The following is a 20595-nucleotide window of genomic DNA, read 5'->3' as shown; positions in this document are numbered from 1 at the left end:
CTTATTTCATTGTGCAACAATGCATATAAATCTTCACATGTTTCTCTGTATTCTCATATCTGTGACTCCTTACCTCACCATAGAATTCCATTACATTCATAGTTTTTCTCTGTCATTCTACAACAATTGGCACCTACTTTGTTTCCAATTCAGATGTTTGTTTCTGTCCCTGACTTCCTTAGTATATTTGTCTAATGTTGTATTTCTGAGTCAAAGGGTGCAGACATTGTGATCATTTCTGAGTCAAAGGGTGTAACCAGTTTGGTCACTTTTCTTATATAACTCCTAATTTATTTATTTATTTAGAATGATTGGACTACTTCATAGCTCCATGTACAAAGCATTATTGTACATATCCTTTCATAGACCCCCAAACACTTGCCATTTTGGGTCATTGTTGCCAAATTGCATCGTGTGAGGTGAAACTTCAAAGTTGTTTTAATTTGGATTTTTCTTACTAATAGGGAGTTGGAAAATATGTTTTCATCTGGTCACTTGTAGTTTCAGATTCTTTTAACAACTATTTTATCATATCCTTGGATCATTTAACTATAGTTATAGTTCTAGATGTTATATACCTGTGTTAATTCCCTGTGTTTTTGAATATCAGACTTTTATCAATGACATTTGATATATTTTATCTCTCTACCTTTTCTCTTCTATTGTCATCCACAATTATTTTGTTTTTGCAAAATCTTTTTAATTTTATGAAGTGAAATTGGCTATTTCATCTCTTATGATCTCTTCTCTTCCTTGTTCGCGTAAGAATTCTTCCCTAATCATAGTTATCAAAGCTACATGAGCGCATTCTATTCTAGTTTGGGTTTTTTTGTTTTGTTTATAGTATAACCTTTTCTACTCAGGTCATATATTTACTTTGAGTTTATTATGGTGGCAGGGTATATATACATTGTTAGTATAAACCTAAGTTATGCCAAACTACTTTCCAGTTTTCCCAGAAGTTCTTGCCAAAGGGAGTCCTCCCAGGGATTTATCAATCACTGGACTACTTATTTTTATTACTTCTATTTCTTGCTCATTTAGTCTTTTCCACTGGTCCACTTCTCAACCTTTTTACACCTACGACTATTGTTGAGTCATTTTAGTCATTATCCGACTTACCATGATCCTATTTGGGGTTTTCTTGGCAAAAAAAAAATACTGGAGTATTTCTCCATTTTCTCCTCCAGCTCATTTTGCGGTTGAGGATCTCAGGCAAACAGATAACTTGCCCAGGGTCACACAGCTAGTAAATGTCAGAGGTCAGATTAGAACTCGGGTTTGCCTACTATATAATATAATTTGAGCTCTAGTAATGCTATTAGTCTTTCATTTGTATTTTTTGTTATTATTACCCTTGAGATTCTAAACCTTGTGTTGTTGCAAATGAATTTTGTTATTATTTGTCTAGCTCTATAAAGTATTCCCTTAGTAATTTGACTGATATAGCACTAAATCTAGAAATCAGGATAGATACATCTTTCATTTTTATTATATTGGTAAAACCCTTCAGTAAGCAGTGAATAGCTCTCCAATTATTTGTCTCTATGTTTATAAAGATTGCTTTATAATTATTTATGCTTTATTTATAGCTATTACTATTTATATACTATTATTTATTGCTTTATAATTATAATATTTATATTTACATAAATCTTGCTTATATCTTGATAGGGTTAACTCAGATATTTTATGCATTTTGTAGCTATTTTGAATGAAATTATATTATTATTTCTTTCTGGTTCTACCAATATTACATGAAATGCCCATCTTTATAGATATCTAGATTAATAGGTAAAGCTATTAATCATTTCAAAAATTTTCTTCACTCTGTAGTTTACTAAGTATACTATCATGATATCTACAAATAGAGATGATTTTATCTCTCTTTGCTGATATTTATACCTTCAATTTTGTTCTATTTAAAGACTAGTATTTCCAGAACTATGTCAAATAATAAGGAGAAGAGGGGACATCCTTACCTAAGCCCCTGATTTACTGGGAAAGCTTATGAGAGCTTTCTCCATTATAAATAATGTTAGCTATTAGTTTTCAATAAATGTTTTTGCTTATATTAAAGAAGATCCCTTACATGCCAGGGCTTTGGGTTGTTTGGGTTTTTTTAATGTTTATGAATGCTATGTTTCCAAAGGTTTTTTCTCTATCTATTGACATAATTTTGTGATTTTTGTTATCTTTTTTGTTTCTGTGATTAGGAAAGGAATTTAAGAACCTCCCTCAGTAATTCTCTCCAAAGTTCTTTAAACCCACCTCATTGGATGACATTGTCTCTAATGTAAATTTTCTTCTCTTCAGTCATGGGACCCGCTGTGCAGGAGAAGTATCAGCAGCAGCCAACAACAACATCTGTGGGGTTGGAGTTGCTTACAATTCCAAGGTTGCAGGTATGCTGTTCCCATACTAGAGAACTGTTATTTCTCTCATAGAGAGCCATACATTATTTTTCACACTCTGCCCAGAAGACATGTCCTGGAAACAATGTGAATTGAGTATCAACCCTATTTCTCACTCCTTACTTTTTCACCAGGCTCTAGTATAATTCCCTTTTCTATAAAATGTGCTTTGGATTTCCTTCACCCAAAGCACCCATAGCATTTCATGCTATCTATCTATCTATCTATCTATCTATCTATCTATCTATCTATCTATCTATCTATCTATCTATCTATATATATAGATCTATATATCTATATCTATATCTATATATCTATATCTATATATATATATCTATATCTATCTATCTATATATATATATAGATATATATAGATATATATATATATATATATATATAGCATAGGTGAGGAACAAGGAACAGAAAGAAAATTTAAGAAATGATAACCTTTAAGTAATATTTTAACTCAAAATTGTTGTAAAATCATATTGTCCAGTATATGTAGAGTTTTACAGATCACATACAAAAATCCAATTCGCTTTCCAAATTAGGCTACACATCTGAACTAAGCCCTCAGGAAAATGGTGAAATTTACTTGGTAGTAGTTTGTATGATATATCATACAAGAGACCACAAGATCATTAGAATCCATTTTTAAGTCCCAGTAGGCAATCTGCATTACCTCTTTCCAGGGTATCGGAACTTGAAGCTGAAGGTAGAATGAGAAAAGCAATGCTTCAGCTTAAGAAAATGAGAAGCACTAATTAAGTCTTTTTGTTTTGAAAGAGAAAGAAAGAAGAGTGATAAAGAGAGAAAGAGAGGAAGGAAGGAAGGAAGGAAGGACAAGAAAAAAGAAAGAAAGAGAAAGAGAGGAAGGAAGGAAGGAAGGAAAGAAGGAAGAGAGAGAGAGAGAAAGAGAGAGAGGGAGAGAGGGAAGGAGGGATGAAGAAGAAGGGCAGGGCAAGGCAAGGCAAGGAGAAAAAAGTCTCTATGAGGCCACAAGAAAAGTTTGGCTCTTGCTTCATTCTAAGTTTTGCCTGAAGTTTATTTCTAATTTATTCAGGCTGAGTCACCAACCCCAGTGTGTTTCACTTCCATGATTTTTTTTTAAAGTAATAGCAATCTTGGCATTTCTTCCCTAGAGACTTAGTGAGACCATAACCATGTTCAGTGCTGACACTTGCATTCCCAGATTGCTAAATAAAGCAATAACCTCCCATATAAATCCTGCCATTTAACTATATCACACACCTGCTACCACTGGGTGATGACACTTGACAGAGCTTGGTGATGAATTTCAAAGGGAATATCAATAGATTTCTACAAAGTAATCAGCTGGAAGTCTTACCCTTTGGGTCTTTGCTCTCTTGGTGTTTTGTGTATTCACAGTACTGGTAAGAAAATATTGGCAACAGTAATGAGATTGGGAAAGGGAAAGAATATCCCCAGTTTAATATTTTATACTCCAAGTGTATACCTGGGATGACAGTTGAGAAAAAGCTGGGGCTTCTTAAACTTTTTCTACTCATGATCCATTTTCACCTGAGAAATTTTCACTCGACCCGGGGTATATAGGTATATAAAATTGGTCTATATAGCCTTTTTATTATTGTCAAATTTTTAGCAACCCTCACATTCAGTTATGGAGCCCCATACGGGGCCACAACCCACAGTTTAAGAAGCTAGGATCATGGGAGAAGTGAATAGGACAGAAAGATGTGAGTCTGGTACAAACTCACTGTCCATGACGGCAATCTTGCTCTCAGTTTTTGAAGGTTTTGAGTAGTCGAGGGAGCTAGGTGTGTGAGTGGACAGATGAGCTCCTCGGGGTTCTGAGGCCCACCTGAGGAAAACAGGGGGGCAGTTGGTTGGCACAGTAGATAAAGCACCGGCCCTGGATTCAGGAGGACCTGAGTTCAAATCCAGCCTCAGAAACTTGACACTTACTAGCTGGGTGACCCTGGGCAAGTCACTTAACCCTCATTGCCCCACAAAAAAAAGGGGAAAATGCTCTAGGCAACCCTTTGATTTCTGTCTGAATTCTTTTTCCTCTCTCATTATTGAAAATCCCTTCCTCTCATCCACTCACAGTAGCCACTTTTCTCTCATATTCAGCACAATGATTCATGATTTGTCCCTGGACCAATAAGGTAAACCCATAGCCTAGAGGCATCTGATTTTCCTCCTAATTTGGAAGAGAGAGTATCCTAGTTTCTATGCTCAAAAAAAAAATCTGATCCAAAATCCTTCACTTGTATGGTGTTGTTTTTAATACTTTCCAAGTCTCATTTTGCCCTCCCCTACTAAGGCAAGTAGTATTGACAGGTAAAGGCATGCAATGGCTGAGTGATTTGCCCACCTAATGAGTTGTAGTGGAGATAGAACTAGAACCCATATTAAGAGGAAATGAGGTAGAAATGAGAAGAGCCTTAGATTTGAGGTTGACCTGGATTTAAATCATAGTTCTCTTGCCTGTAAGACCTTAGAGAACTTTTAAAACATCTTTGTGCCTCAGTTACCTAATCTGTAAAATAAGGGAGTTGGACTAAATGACCTCTGAGGTTTGTCCAGGTCTAAATGTCATCGCCTGGGTCAAAAGCCTGGCTCTGCTCCCTGAGTCACTATGGGTAAGTCACTTAACCTCATTAAGTTTCAGTTACTTCATCAGTAAAATAAGAGGGTTGGGCTCGATCGCTTTTAAGGACCTTTCTGACTGAAACTGATCCTGTGTCTTTGCTCCTAGCCCAGTGGCCTTCTCAGCAGGTCATGCTATCTCACCTGCCCCTCAGTTTGATGTCAGCCTGTCATTCATGTTACTTCTGCTGTCTGCTGCCTGGAGAAACCCTCCACTGTCATTAAATCCATAGCCAACCTGCCCTTGTAGAATCTCTACTCTTTAAAAAAAAAAAAAAATTTAACCTGGATCAAATGAGAGAGATCATAACCTCCACTTAAACAGGTTCAGGCATTCCTGATTTAAGATCGACAAACCTCAGAAACTTTAAATTACAGTTCCTCCTTCTGGTCAGCAATTTTTTTAAAAGCTAGCTCTGGCTTGCAGTCGTTCTTTAGAAAGGAATCTACTGCTTGCATGATACACCAAACAACTGCAAAAATCTCCCTTTTTTTCTAACTGGAAGCCACTGTGCAGATAGATTAGCAGTCTACAGCCCCACCAAGTGGCCAGGAGAGATCAAGAGAAGTCCAGCCTCGCTTTGGAGGAAGCTAGAAACTTCCTTAGCCCATCTCCTGTTCATTACTAGAGAGGGTGCTAAAGATAGGGATAACAGTCCCACAGCCTCATCAAGTTCAAAGTTGGAAAAACTTAGAGAAGACTCAGAATACAAGAGGGAAATTATGAATTAATTATAAAATAGGGAGCCTGACCCATCCCTAAAAAGAGCAGAAAAGTTCGGTGGAAAGAACATTGTGTCTAAAGTCAGAGAACCTTGATTCAAATCCCATTTTAGCCACTTATCCTCTGTATAACCTTCAGCAAATCATTGAATCACTCAAAGTTTCAGCTTCCTGATCTGTAAAATGGGGAAATTGACTCCATGATATCTAATGTCCCTTTCTTCTCTAAATATATGACTCTGTGGTTATAAAATGGGACTAAAGGAATTGAGTGTTTGGCTTGAGTAGGCAAAACTGAGAAGTTATTTAATAATGATTCTGAATTATACAAAAAAGAAATTTATGACAAAGTGTGACCAGATGGTTTCCATTTCTATATCTGCTATAGAGAGGACAAGGTCTCTAAAGGATTCATGTCAGAAATGTCTTCCCAAGGGGGGCAGCTAGATGGTGCAGTGGATAAAACACTAGCCCTGGATTCAGGAGGACCTGAGTTCAAATCCTGATTCAGATACTTGACGCTTACTAGCTGTGTAACCCTGGGCAAGTCACTTAACCCTTTTTGCCCTCCCCAAAGAAAAAGAAAAGAAAAAAAGAAATGTCTTCCTGGATGGAAAGGATAATGGAACACTAGAATACAAAGTTGATGAATTCTCTTCTGAAGAGAACATCCAGATGAAAAGAGAGAAAAGTTAACTATGTTTCTCTCCCCAGCCAGAACTTTCTGCTCCTCTGAGTCTAGGAAGCCCAGCACCATATAATTAAGAGGTGATTCTGGTTGACTTGTTTTTGAAAGGCAGACATGTTGAAAAAGTGCTGAGCCTCACTCAAGTCAAGATCTCCTGGGCAGGTAGATGCCTTATCCTCTCTGGGCTTTTGTTTCCTGATCTGCAAAATGAGAATAAAATATGAAACACATTGTGTAAGAGAAGATTCTGTATTTGTACAAATGCTGGTTATTATTATTATGACAGCATTAGCTTCCACACTCTGAGTATCTGTGATTTCATTTATCTGTGACTGATACCCTCTACCAGGGCAGATCATCAATTCTCTATCCCTTACAAGATGGTTTTGTGAGTTGAGGTAGCACCTCATCGTGAACCTTCTGGTGACAAGCCTACCCAAACTTTTCCTGTCCAGCTTACTTTGACCCCTTCTTGCCTTTGAGAGCCTAGAGTCACCACCAACCACACACTGATGAAGCATGAGAGTAGGATTTTAGTGGAGGAAATAATCTGTGCTTGTAAAATCCAGTTAAAGGAAATAAATCACCTGGAAACTATAGATGTCATAATTAGAACTTGATCACATTTAATTCTGTCATAACGGAGATTTGGACTGGTAACTGGGGCAGCTGTGATCTCTATAGTGTTGCATTGTGCTAACTAGTTGTGGGACTATAGGCAAGTCCCTTTCCCTTCTTTGGGTCTGTTTCTCCATCTGTAAAATGGGACAGGTCCACTCAATGATTTCTAAGACTCCTCCAGTGCAAATTATCTATTTCTCTATAATGAGTCATTAACCAGATTCTTCTGAATTTTTAAAATTCAAATGATGAAAATTATTAATATAACTATAATCTCACAAGATGTTTTCTAGATGCTGCAAAGGCAAGGTTTTAGATGTGAATTTTCCCAGCCTGACCTTTGACAGGAACCGTACCTCTGTGTGTGTGTGTGTGTGTGTGTGTGTGTGTGTGTGTGTGCGCGCGCGCACGTGCGCGCAAAATGAAGCAATATTAAGCCACGAGGCAAATTTCATTGCCAATTATGTGGAACCCACACAGTGCAGGAGGGTGGTTATATTAGCCTGACCAAACAAGCTGCTCAGTGTCCAGGCTCAGATCACAGGGCTCAGGAAATGAGTGACTATACAAGAAAGGCTTAATGGTCACAGAGGGCAACAAGGTTTATTGTAAGGGTACACAGGAACAGGGAGAATTAGTCATCCCTTAGATTATAAGGACAATCACTGGGGTCCCTGATATAGACAGCTACACCAGTCAGGAAGTGTCCCCAGTCTCTGGGGCATCTATGTGGGGATTTCTGGGGCATGTGGTGAGCCTCATCTGAACTGGAATTCAAAGTAGTAGTCAGGACCCCATCCCATCACTAAATGAACCCAAAGTCACCCTCTTCCTTCAGGGAAAGGATAGCAGATACCATAAGCCACCCTAATTCCTCAAGTATAAAGTGGAAAGATACTGACCTAACTCTACATTCTTTCATAAGTCCAGGACGTGGCCAAGACAGTAGCATGTCAGAAGCTTTTCCCCTGTTTTAATGAAAGAAAGAAACAAAGAAACAAAGTGGGTACAGGATTTGGGTCTTTTAAGCCAAATCACAGGGCAATAGTACAACTAGAGTCCTCCACAATGATACCGTTTGGCATATAGAGGCATTCCTTTTGCATCGACTGGAAGATTTGGCCCAGAGACAGCTCAAGAAAGTCAGAATTTCCACAGATAATGAGAAATGGGCCAGTCAGGGATACATTAACATCTCCACAGGCAAATGAAAGCAAAAGGAAATTAAAGCTACAGTCTCTAGTAACTAAATTAATTAAATGGAGGCTCATGCAAAGCTCCCACCTGAGAGCTGACCTGGTCATCAGGCAGACCTCAATAAGAGTAGACAGTGGAATGAAAATCCCAAAGAATACATATTAAAGACAAGGCCCAGCTCTCCTCCCCTTGGCTCTCCTTTCTCGCTGGAAGGGACATGGAGTTTACCAGCTGCCCTCAATACTCATGAGCATTAGAGATTAAGGAGAACCATATCCATATATCCTCCAAATGCTGTTTGGATCAGCTAATCCTTGTTGCTGAATGTGAAGTCTCACCCCAAAGTAATCTCGTGTCTCATTCAGTGAACACAAGCTTCAACCCTCAGAATGTAATATGATTAAAGGAGATTTTCTGCCAAGTTCCCTGGTACATTTTTCTTTCTCCTTAGGCACAGAAAAGGTGAGGAACAATTATTGACCATCTATGCACATGTCAGTCTTCTTCCTTCAGGCTTAAATTGGGTGGACTAGCAGCAGAAATTAGTTCTAATTTAATTTCACCATTAGAGAGGGCCTATGAGAGAGACAAGAAGGAAAAGGACAAGGAGTCAAAAAAAAAAAAAAACATCTTGAAGCTAAGGAGATCTGGGTTCAAGACCTGCCTCTGACTCATGCTGGCTGTCAACCTGATCAAATCAATGAACCTATCAGCGTCACTGGTCTCTAGATCAACGGGTTCAAACTCAAATAGGAATGAGGACCGATATGCCATACGTAAGGATGCCTATAGGCTGCATATTCACTTATAAAACCACATATTAGTATTATCTATGCTCATTTTATTTTTATTTATTTTGTTAAACATTTCCCAATCACATATTAATATGGTTCAACCTATGAAGAAGCATTACAGGCCACATGTTTGACACTTCTGTTTGAGCTGACTCCCTAAGTTTTAGAAAGGGTGCTGAGCTGCCTTGGTAGAGACAATTTCTTCACCTCGGAGTTCCCCATATCAATAAAATCACAGACCCAGGCCAATATTTACCAATATTTTCTATTCTCTTTAGCAATGTTTTCTCATGTAAGCTTCACAATAACTCTGTGAAACTGGTACTATAGGCTTCATTAATCCCATTTTACAAAAGTAGAAACTGAGTCTCAGAACAGTTAAGTGATTTGTTCACTATCACACAACTGCTAAGTGTCAGAGGAAAGCTGTGAACTACAGACAGCTCAGGCATTTGATTCTGCCATGTTTCAGTCCCTCTTATAAAACCCAGTGCTGCCACTAAGAAATCAAGCTATTGGGGGCAGCTAGGTGGTACAGTGGATAAAGCACCGGCCCTGGATTCAGGAGGACCTGAGTTCAAATCTGGCCTCAGACACTTGACACTTACTAGTTGTATGACCCTGGGCAAGTCACTTAACCCTCATTGCCCCACAAAACAAAACAAAAAAAGAAATCAAGCAATTGCTTAGCTGGGCAGACACCCCAAGACTATTTTTGCAAATCTTAACAACCTGATCTTTCAGTGGAAAATGGTCTTGAGAACCATTGTCACATATGCACCTATGTGGGATCCACCAGTGTTGTGGAATCAGAGGACCTGAGCTGGAACCCCAGCTTTGCTACTGATATGGTGTATGCCCTTGACCAAGGCCAATGAACCTCACTGAGCAAGCTCCCCCTAAGTAAAATAAGAGGGGTTGGAATAAGTCAATCAGGTGACCAGCAGGTGTTTATTAAGCGTTTGCTTTGTGCCTGGCACTATGGGGTATCCCAAGCTCTCTTCTAGCTTGAAACACTGTGGTCTTGTGTCATTCTGTTCTGTCAGCAAAAGCCAGCCTGCCCTTCCATAACTAGTTTCCACAGTGACAAAATGAAGGTCACCTGCCCCAAGAGAGTCATATTTGAATCAATACAGTTTTTCAATGTTTTCTTTCCATAGCAGTAAGAAAATGGCTACATGCTCCAAAGATTTATACTGCAACATCTGGACAATTTTTGAGGGTCTGGGGTGTGGGGGCATCTAGACTTGGGATTTCACTGGTGTAGAGAAATGTTCCAGGTGTGGGAACTCCCTTCACTGATGCAGATCAACAACCCATTTCTGACTTAGAGCATTAGAGAGTATGGGGGAGGGGAGGGAGAGGATGAGTAGTTAGGTAACTTGCTCTTGGTCTTGCCCCTAGGATGTGTCAGAGGTATAGTTTGAAGCCAGAATGCCCTGTCTTCAAAAGCCCTTTATCTGCTTTACTAAGATGCCTCCCTTCTTTATAATACATGAAAAAATAAATAATTAAAAGTGGGAAGACCAAAGACAGCTGAGATAAAAATGAAGGATTTTGTTTTGACTCCTTCTCTTGCTGCAAAACAAATCCCAAGACTGAGATTATGGGTTGTACAAACCAAAGAGTACGCTCATTCTGAATGAATATTCTCCAAGAACAAAAAAGATTTAAAGTGAAAATTGGATGTCTGCCTTTTCCCTGAAAAAAAATATTAAAAGACGCCAAGTGGTAAGAGAATGACTAGAATAACTAGCTTATAATTTGCTTTCTTCCTCTCATTTCTCTAGAACAAGTGTTCTTAATTTGGGGTCCATGAACTTGGGTTTTTAATCTATTTTAGTATTTTGACAAATATATTCCAATATCATTAGTTCCCTTTGTAAGCCTATGCAATTCTTTATGCATTTAAAAACACTATTCAGAGAAGTGGTCCATAGGCTTCACCAAGCTTTCAGAGCTCTCCAAGACACAAAAAGGCTAGGAACCCTGTCCTAGATGGAATAGCAACTAAACAAATAGATAAAACTTTTGAGAGAACAAATGGAGTTCCACGTCAGTGCCTACAATTTCCCATCCTCTACTTTAGAATACCATGTACCTCCCAATTACATAAAGTGATACGCACATAGAAAAAGTGAAGTTTTTGAGACAGTGTCCCTTAATAAAATGAGAAAAACGAAGTGATTGCAGGGCATAACTCCACAATTCTCAGCCAAGATACTCAGGTCTCTTTTCACTGCCCTCCTCTCTGTTTTAAGTTGTCAATATTATTCTTCCCTAATGGAGTCCCCAAAATCCAGAGTCCCTACAGGGAAATGATCACTGGGCTTCCTTTACCCCTCTCACTTTCCTGCTCCCCAATAACAGTACACCAAAACTCTTAGGTATTTATATTATATTTACTATATCATAGACTGCAAACAGCAGGGGATTAATAAATGTTGAATCAAACTGAATTTAGAGTTGGAAGGAATCTCAGAAATCATCTCATCCAATCCCTTCATTTTACATATTTGAAAACTGAGACTCAGAGAGAGAGAATGAGTTATCCCAGATCACACAGGGAATAAGGAGCAGAAACAAAATTCAAACCCAGATCTCTAATTCCAAACCAAGCTTTCTGCTGCATCCTAACTCACTTGCATGAAAGGAGAAAATACAAGGAGAATGGGATGGGAGGAAAGGTAGGGTAACTACATGCCTCTGACAAATACTAGATATGTGTGACTTTGGGTAAGTCATCATATTTTCTGAACCTCAGGTCCTCATCTGAGAAAGAGAGAGACACAGAGAGACACAGAGACAAAGAGAGAGACAGAGAGAGAGAGAGAGAGAGAGAGAGAGAGAGAGAGAGACAAAGAGACAGAGAAAAGACAGAAAGAAAGACAGGGAGAGACAGAGACACAGACAGACAGACAGAGACAAAGAGACAGACAGAGAGAAAGACAGGGAGAGACAGAGACAAAGACAGAGTCAGGGACAGGGACAGAGATAAAGAAAGAAAGGAGGGGAATTGGACTACATGGCTTCTAAGGTTTCCCCTACTGGAAATTCTAAATCTATGATGATATACTTAATGGAAATGTTAGCAGTTCAGTTTACAAAGATTCTTTATCCTATGGTATCTTTGAGTGAGTCCTAGAATTAAGAACATTACAACCACCACTCTGATACAAGACCATATCCAACCCATTATCTATTTGCTTTTGCATCTTAACCCTAAAATGCTTTCACTTCTGATAAAAATCTACAGGGATACGCATGCTGGATCAACCATTCATGACGGATATCATCGAGGCCTCCTCCATCAGTCACATGCCTCAAGTGATAGACATATACAGTGCCAGCTGGGGCCCAACAGATAACGGGAAGACTGTGGATGGACCCAGAGAACTCACCCTCCAGGCAATGGCAGATGGTGTGAACAAGGTAAAATTCTTCTGAATGTCTCTAGCTATTCACTCTGACACAATCATCTTTATGCATTCTATGGAGTGTTGGTTGTTGATTTTTCTTAAATCAAAAATAAAGTAGGGCAGCTAGGTGGCACAGTGGATAGAGCACCGACCCTGGAGTCAGGAGGACCTGAGTTCAAATCCAGCCTCAGACACTTAACACTTACTAGCTGTGTGACCCTGGGCAAGTCACTTAACCCCAATTGCCTCACCCAAAAGATAGATAGATAGATAGATAGATAGATAGATAGATAGATAGATAGATAGATAGATAGATAGATAGATAGATAAGCTCTTAGGTTTTAGTTTGGAGGATAAAAATCATTCTAATCTGGGCAAGGAGGGAAGATTGTTACAAAGTGGTGAAAACATGTATTAACAGTGGTCATGCATCATATCTGCAGAGGTTCAATTTGTTGTTTTAATTGGGTTTGTCATTTCATCTGTGGAGAGAACTCTCAGTGAGGAAACACATTCCACCAATACATAGTAGCACCTATTTGTCTGAGGGGCATTGAGGGGTGAAATGATTTACCTAGAGTCACACAACCAGTACTTGTCAGAGGTAGTACCTGAACTCAGTTCTTCCTGACTGAAGCCAACTCTGTCCACTATGCCACTGCTTCCTTGTAGGGGTTTAAATCTACTAATAGCCATTCTGTGTGATAAAAAAATATGCAAATACTTCAATACTCTGATGGACTTGTCAGTTCACAGATGTGGCTATTCCCTACAACAATGCAAATCACAGCCTATCCCTGCCTGTCCCTCCTGTACAATACTTGTCTGTGTCCTCCCATATGTCCACCATAGGAAGTCCCTCTACTCTGATACTTGATTTTGGTAGGTAAGCCTAGGTTCTCAAAGGCTGTGCCCAAAGAGTGCAAGTTCTAATAGGTTCTACCTTGATGAGTATGGCACAGCTTTGAGTAGGGTCTTTAGGATACACTATCAGCCACAGACTAGCCTCTTGGCGACAAGTTCTTCAGCAATGGCAACTGATGAAAAAATGGGACAAGGTAGTGAATTATAGGATAATTCCAAAAACGGGGACAATCTCTACCACCAAAGTCCTACTCCCAAAACTATGTTTCCCCAAAGTTAGGACAACAGAGCCCTAGCCCTAGTTGGTCTTCCTTATTTGGAAAGCCCAGTGATGAGTTGCATGTCGATCTTCTGAGAACCAGTAGAGATAAGCTCAGAGAGCCTTATCACCAAAAGGTGATGTATCTTTCTGCCACAACAGCTCTCAAAGACCAACCATTCAGTTGTAGAGGAGTTTCGATCTGCTGTAAGGGAGGTAATGCTTATCCTGACAAAATCATTGATCCCTGCAGCCTAGAATTATGGGATACCTGGCAACCCACCTGTCACATGTATTCATTTTCTCACATTTCCTCATATTTTCTTCCTATCAATTAATCAACAAACATTTATTAAAATGACTACTATGTGCTGGATACATTGTTTCTGTCTGACCAAAGATACAAGTGAATCAGGCTCTGCTTTTAAGGAGCTCATATTCTATCAGGACACAATGTGTACAACTCTAAGTATATGCAAAATGCATACAAAATAGGTGCAAAAAAGTCAAACCCCATGGTTCCCCCTCTCTCATCTTCTTCTTCCTTTCTCCCTTCGCCTCTCCAAAATCTAATGCAGGAGGCACAGAGTGCTGGCATTTCTCCTCCTGCTGCTGTTGGCAGGTTAGACTTTGACATATTGAATTGATGAGATGAGACACTTCTGAAGAGGGATTCTGTTTCACCTTGAGCTTGTCTCTTAAGAAAAATAACAAATCTATTGGAGTGCAGCAGAGGGAGAAAGAGAGAGAGGCAGAGGGAGACATAGGAATGGAGAAAGAGAGGGAGGAGGGAGAAAGGGAAGGAAGGAGAGAGGGAAGGAAAGAAAGGGAAGGAGAGACACACAGACACAAAGAGAGAAGGAGAGGGAGAGAGGGAGATGGAGGAACAGAGGGAGAAAGAGGGAGAAGGGACGAAGGAAAGGAGGCAGGAAAAGAGGAGACAGAGAGACAGAGAAGCAGTGTACCAGCACAACATACTGAGCTATGTTTGGTGTGAAGACATCATTCCCCACTGGGACCAAGCCTAGGGGTACATATGAGGATTGTCTCTGCACAACTCCTGGATTCTTTTAAGTGTCACTGCATTAACTGCCAAAATCCAGAAAGCCAAAAGAATCCAGAGAGAAGTTAGAAACTCTGGGACATTTGTGTGTCTATTTATGGAGCTGAGAGTGAAGAGCACAGAAGATAGTTAGAGGAAGGAATTATATGGAAAATAGAACAAAAAAATGATCAACCATGAGCTAAACTTGTCATTTGAGTCACTATATGTATGATATTAAATAAGCCACTTTACCTCTCTGGGTTTCAATCTGTGTGTAGAATGAAGTGGTTAGATGATGGTGAGACCTCAGTTTATAAACCACTTAATACCTGTGTGACCTTAGACAAGTCTAAAGGACCTATGGTTCTTTAAAAGGAAATGAATAGATAGGGAGTCTTTTGAGGAAGAGGATCATTGCTTTCTCCATAACATAAAATAGACTAAGGAAAACAAATTGGACAGGGGTTGGGGACAGACTTAGAAGAGGGGAAAGATGAGGAAGGTTAAGGTATGGCACAGTGGTATTTTAAATGTTTTTAATTATTTAAATTTTGAACTTGCCTTTTTTATAGGAGTATGTTGTCTTATAATCCCAGATTTTTTTAATAGTATGATTATAGTTATAGAGAGGCATTTGGGCATAGGAGAAAAAATACTAAGCATAGAGCAAGGGATACCTGCCTTTTAGACTTACTAGCTGTGTAATTCTATGCAGGTGATTTAACCTCTCTATGCCTCTAGCAACCTGCTAGGACTCATACACTGTCATAGATAAGTTATGATCTGTATTGGTGGAGAGAATTCCCATACTAGGAATAACCAGTACTAAAGAAATCATAAATTCTTCACAAATTAATATATGATGAGAATTACTCTTAACTGAACAATGATAGTATATCAATGAATTAATGAATAAATTTAAAGCATTTATTAAGTACTTACTGCATACAAAGCACTAAGACTTATTTTCTAATGGTGAGAGAATATGATATAACACAATATGGTACAGTACAGTAATGGTATTATATAATACATAAAGGTATGTACATAATATATGCAAGATGAATACAGCGTGGTTATGAGAGAAAGGGCACTGGCAGTTGGGGTAAGGAGCAAAGGTTTCACGCAGAAGTTGGCAGTTGAGCTGAGTTTTGAAGGAAACCAGGTATTCCAAAAGGTGAAGAGAGAGGACATTTTAAGCGTGAAAGATGCCCAATACAAGGCACATAGATGGAAGAGCTAGAATATCATCATGGATTGCAGAGTATGAGGGGGGAGAAGAGCATAAAATAAGTAAATATAGGAAGGGGCCAAGTTGTGAGGACTTCCACCTGTCAAACAGAGGAGTTTATATTTGGTCCCAGAAGCAATAGGGAACTACTAGAGTCTGTTGAACAGGGAAGTGACATGATCAAATCTGGGTTTTCCGAAAATTACTTTTGACAGCTTTATAGAGGATGGATTGGAGAGGGGAAAGGTTTTGAGCAGGAAGAACAGTTAGGAGACTATTACAGCGGTTCAGATCAAAGGCAATATGAGCCTGAATCAGAGTTGTTCCTGTATGAGTAGGGGGAGGGGTGTGGTGGTGTATGTGTGTGTGTGCATAAATATGTACATATGTGCATACGCATATGTTACTTTTATCTCTACAACGTATCTTGTGTGTATGTGTGTATGTGTGTATACATATCCAGACACATACAGAGAGACATGAGATGTAGAAATAAAAGTAACAAGATCTAGTAACCAATTGGATTTGATGGTAAGAGTAAAGAGTTGAGGGTGAAACCAAGATTTTTAATTTAGGTGACTGGGAGGTTGGTGGTACTTTTGAGAAGTATGAAAGAAGGGTGAGAATGGGGAAGAAGATAATGAATTCTGTTTTAGACACGTTGGTTTTAAGATGGCTATGGGACATCCAGAAAGAAATGTCTAGTAAGCAATTGGTGATGTAGGACTGGTGCTCAGAAGAAAGACAAAGGCTAAATATATAGATGTGGAAATAATCTGCATAGGGATGATCATTGAACCCAAGTGAGAGACTATAGAGAAAAAAGGGATGAGGGTCCAGGACAGGGCATCAAAATACAGTCACAGTGTGTATAAACAAAGTGTGTATGAGCTGGTGCAAAACACTATTCTCAGCATTAATATGTACTCCCTCTTTGATGGCTACTACTTGTGGGGGCCAAATTTAATATATGGAGAGTTAATTGGGTGGCTTGTCAAAATATTGGGGTCCCAGAAATAATGAGGGACCTCTAGGTTCAAAGCTCCCTCCCCTCCAAACTGCCTTTTTAGATATTTCTCCCAGACCAGTAAGAAAGGAGTCTAACAGCCTTTGTTCCACAAATGAATCAGGTTTTATTAATGAGAATAAAGTAAACAGCAAAGGTGAAATTAATAAAATCAAAGACAAGGGAATAGGGGAAAAGAAATACGGATAATCCTCCTAACTCTAACCTAAGTCTATAAAATCCCCAAACTCACTTCCATTTCAGCTAATTCAAAAGAGCAGAGTTCGCATTTTAACTCACCACCTGGAGCTCATAGCTTCAATGGAAAGAACAGCTTACAGCTAGGCTTGAAGGACTTGTTTGCTGCTGCTGCTCATGCCACCAGGAGGAAAGATAACTCCAGAAGCACAGTGAGCTCCCCTCAGCGAGCATTTAATCTACCTCCCCCAAAAGGGGAGGTCCTTTAAAAACTGCCTATGGAGAATGGTTTCTCCTTCTGACTTCAGCAGCATACGTCACTTCAGGGAAGGTCAGATATGGCCCCTTCCAATAAGTCAGCCAAATTCCAATAATCTTACCACATACTTTAATTGAGCATATTGCTCTATATCAACTGAAAACATCACAACTGTTGTTGTTTCTATCTATGGTCATTAAATTGACTCCAATTGTAGGTATATAGGAATTATGAAAGGGAACTCTTTAGTTATATGTAATCATTGATACAGCAATAGATGGGGAACTGGACTTGAAATCAGAAATACCTGAGTTCAATTATCACCTTAGACATTTGCTGTTTGGGTGATCATGGACAAGTCATTTAACTTATCTTTGCCTCAGTTTTCTCATCTACAAAATGAATAGGTTTTACTCAATAGCCTCTAAAGCTATAATTCGTTAACTCAACATCTTTCATTTGGGTGGGTCAATAACTCTAAACCTCATGATCTTTTGAAACAAACACAATACACTAGAAAATATCCCATCAAGAATGGTTTATGACTACATCCCACAACTGAACTACAAGCTAGAAACCAAATGTCAAGATACTCTTGTCTTCAGACTTTTCTTGAGTCAAATGTTAGTTGAAATCACAGAACAAACAGCTTGGGCTTAGCTAAGCCTTTCACTTTTCAGGGAACATCTTTGGTGAGGAGGGAAGGAATGCCTCAGAACAACAGAATGCTTTCTTTGTCACCAGTCCGCAGTATCACCACTGGAATCTTCACTATCAAAGAGGATTATGAGTCCACGGGTGCCAGCACCTGCAAAAGCCAATTAAAGGGCAAAATCCATGCCTATGAAGGAATGAGCTAATTGCATAGCAACACTTCGGCCACATCTCACTTGCAAAAACTGCCACCCCTTAAGTAGATAATAATAGCCTGATTAACAGCTTTTAGCAAACTTTCCTTCATTTGGTAATTGAGAGAGTAGCCTTAACATACTCTTTAGGGCCTCTCCACATACCTGCGCCTTGCCTGTGTAATTCAACAGAATCAGGAAGGCCATCTCTCACCAGAAAATATGATCTGCTCAGGAGTAAAGTGGCTAAACCAGCATTTGACTGGCTGTTTGCCACCTCTCAGCTCCAATTAGATCACATCTCCTCCCTGTCATCCTCACAGGGTCAGCTGGGACTCTGCAGGCTAGAACTGGAATAGCACTGCTCCTAAGGGTCTGCCTGCAATGATAATAATAGCTTACATTTGTATAAGGCTTTACAAATGTCTTTTCTACCCAGTGGCCCTGTCAGGGAAACATGGTGGGGCTCCATGACAACTGAGGGCTCAAAGAGGTCAGGTGATTTGTCCAAGGTCACACAGCTCCTAGGGGATATAGTAGGGATCTTCTAACTAAAAATACCCTCTACCACAGGCTCATAGACTCTTAAGGTCAGAAAAGACCTCAGGAGCCATCTATCCCTGTTGAATTCCATCTTCAATCTGAAGCTCTTCTTTCCTTAGGTCTTTCTCATCCAACTGTTGCCCAGAGTGTTATCTATCTACCCCTCCCAGGTTGGGATCATGTACAAGTTTGATAAGCATGTCATTTGTACCATCTATGCCTTATCCATGTCATTGATAAAAATACTAAACAGCATAGATCTCTGAGCTACTCACAGTATTAGAGAATCTGAGAATTTGAGAGGACCTTAACAGCCATTTAATCCAACTCCTACCCGAAAGGAATCCCCACCATAACATATTTGACAAACAATTGTCCAGCCTATACTTTAAGAACTCTAAAAAAGGAGACCCACTACCTCTCTAGGAAGTCTACTACACACTTTTTTTTAAATTTTAATAGTTCTAATTAAGGGGCAGCTAGGTGGCACAGTGGATAAAGCACCAGCTCTGGATTCAGGAGAACCCGAGTTCAAATCAGACCTCAGACACTTGACACTTACTAGCTGTGTGACCCTGGGCAAGTCACTTAAGCCCCATTGCCCTGTCAAAAACAACAACAACAGTCCTTCTAATTGTTGGGAAGTTTGTGTGTGTTGTTTTTGGGTTTTTTCTGACATCAAATGACTACAATCTATCTCAACTCACGCAATGCTTGGGAAGAGCTCTAGTTCTGAACTCTAAGCTCCCAAAATGGTTATAAAGATTAGAAATATATCTAGAATGGACAACACCATAGTAAAGGGAACCAACCTTTATCTTCCATTGAAAATAATTCAGTATTTCCCCATGAATAAAATATTTCTTTTTCAAGCTTAAAGAAAATTGAACCAGCCAATGCTGTTAGCTAAAGTGCAAGACTAAAAGCTGAGGATTATACTGTTGGCCCAGCAGAAGGCTCCTTTAATGGTGTAAGGGATAACTTGGAGTCTGAAAGTTCAGATAAGGAAATGCTTTACTCAGAAGATGATATATCTTTCCATAGCCTTCTTCTCTCAAGGCAGTGACCCCTAAGTAAAGGTAGGCAACAGGGAAGTCCCAGCCCCAAACTTTGGCCATTCTAATATTGGTTGGAAAATGCCTACCATGTCTGAGTCATACCATCTTAGGCTACATCTGCTTGATTCTCAAAAAAATATATAATTCAATGATCTAGCTCAAATGTACATCCATATATACAAATAAATTAAGACAATAAGAGATATTCTAGTCTTCTGACTTAAACCCAGCATTCTTTCCATTAAACCCTCTTCCATTTAAATGAGGCCGCTGAAGTATAGATTAAAAGCAAATAAAAGATTTTTTAATAAAAAATCTGAGTTTAAAGATGTCTGCTAATTTTTAAAACTAGCTTTATTGAGCTGGCAGGTTTTCATTAATTTAAAAACCTTTCATTGAAGTTGATTAGTCTGTTTTAAAGCATCATTTTTTTCAACTTTATTTTCTATTCAAAAATTTTAATGACCTTTTCTGCATTATAATCAATTCATTCTCTGTGTTCTGTACTCTGTACTTGGGCAGTTTTCATGTGCCAGCTGCAGATGAAGAGGTATTTTTTCAAATGGTAAACTTAGTTCTTAGAAACCCTCAGAAAACAAGTTGTTCTGGATAACCGTTTTCTGAATTACAAAAAGTTTATCCCCCTTTTAAGTCCAAGTCATAATTTAATTATTTGAGGCCAAAGATATTTCCAAAATGCATTAGACACCACCTTGCATTCTTAAACAAGATATAATGGATGTAGCTTAACTTTTCCTTCATGACTCAAGGTCAACATTATGAATACTAATCAT

General features: G+C 39.0%; 1 protein-coding gene across 1 annotated transcript in view; it reads left to right on the top strand.

The window, feature by feature from the left end:
• The window catches only part of PCSK2 (proprotein convertase subtilisin/kexin type 2), a 326924-nt gene that overhangs the window by 258605 nt on the left and 47724 nt on the right, over window positions 1-20595 (top strand). Inside the window, exons 7-8 of the mRNA XM_043985748.1 lie at window positions 2317-2405; window positions 12328-12503. Of these exons, the coding sequence (XP_043841683.1) occupies window positions 2317-2405; window positions 12328-12503 (265 nt within the window). The remainder of the gene's footprint in view (window positions 1-2316; window positions 2406-12327; window positions 12504-20595) is intronic.

This window comes from Dromiciops gliroides, chromosome 2 (assembly GCF_019393635.1).
Source record: "Dromiciops gliroides isolate mDroGli1 chromosome 2, mDroGli1.pri, whole genome shotgun sequence".
NCBI lineage: Eukaryota > Metazoa > Chordata > Mammalia > Microbiotheria > Microbiotheriidae > Dromiciops > Dromiciops gliroides.
The sequence above is the reverse complement of the archived record's forward strand: the minus strand, read 5'-3'. Positions and strand labels throughout refer to the sequence as shown.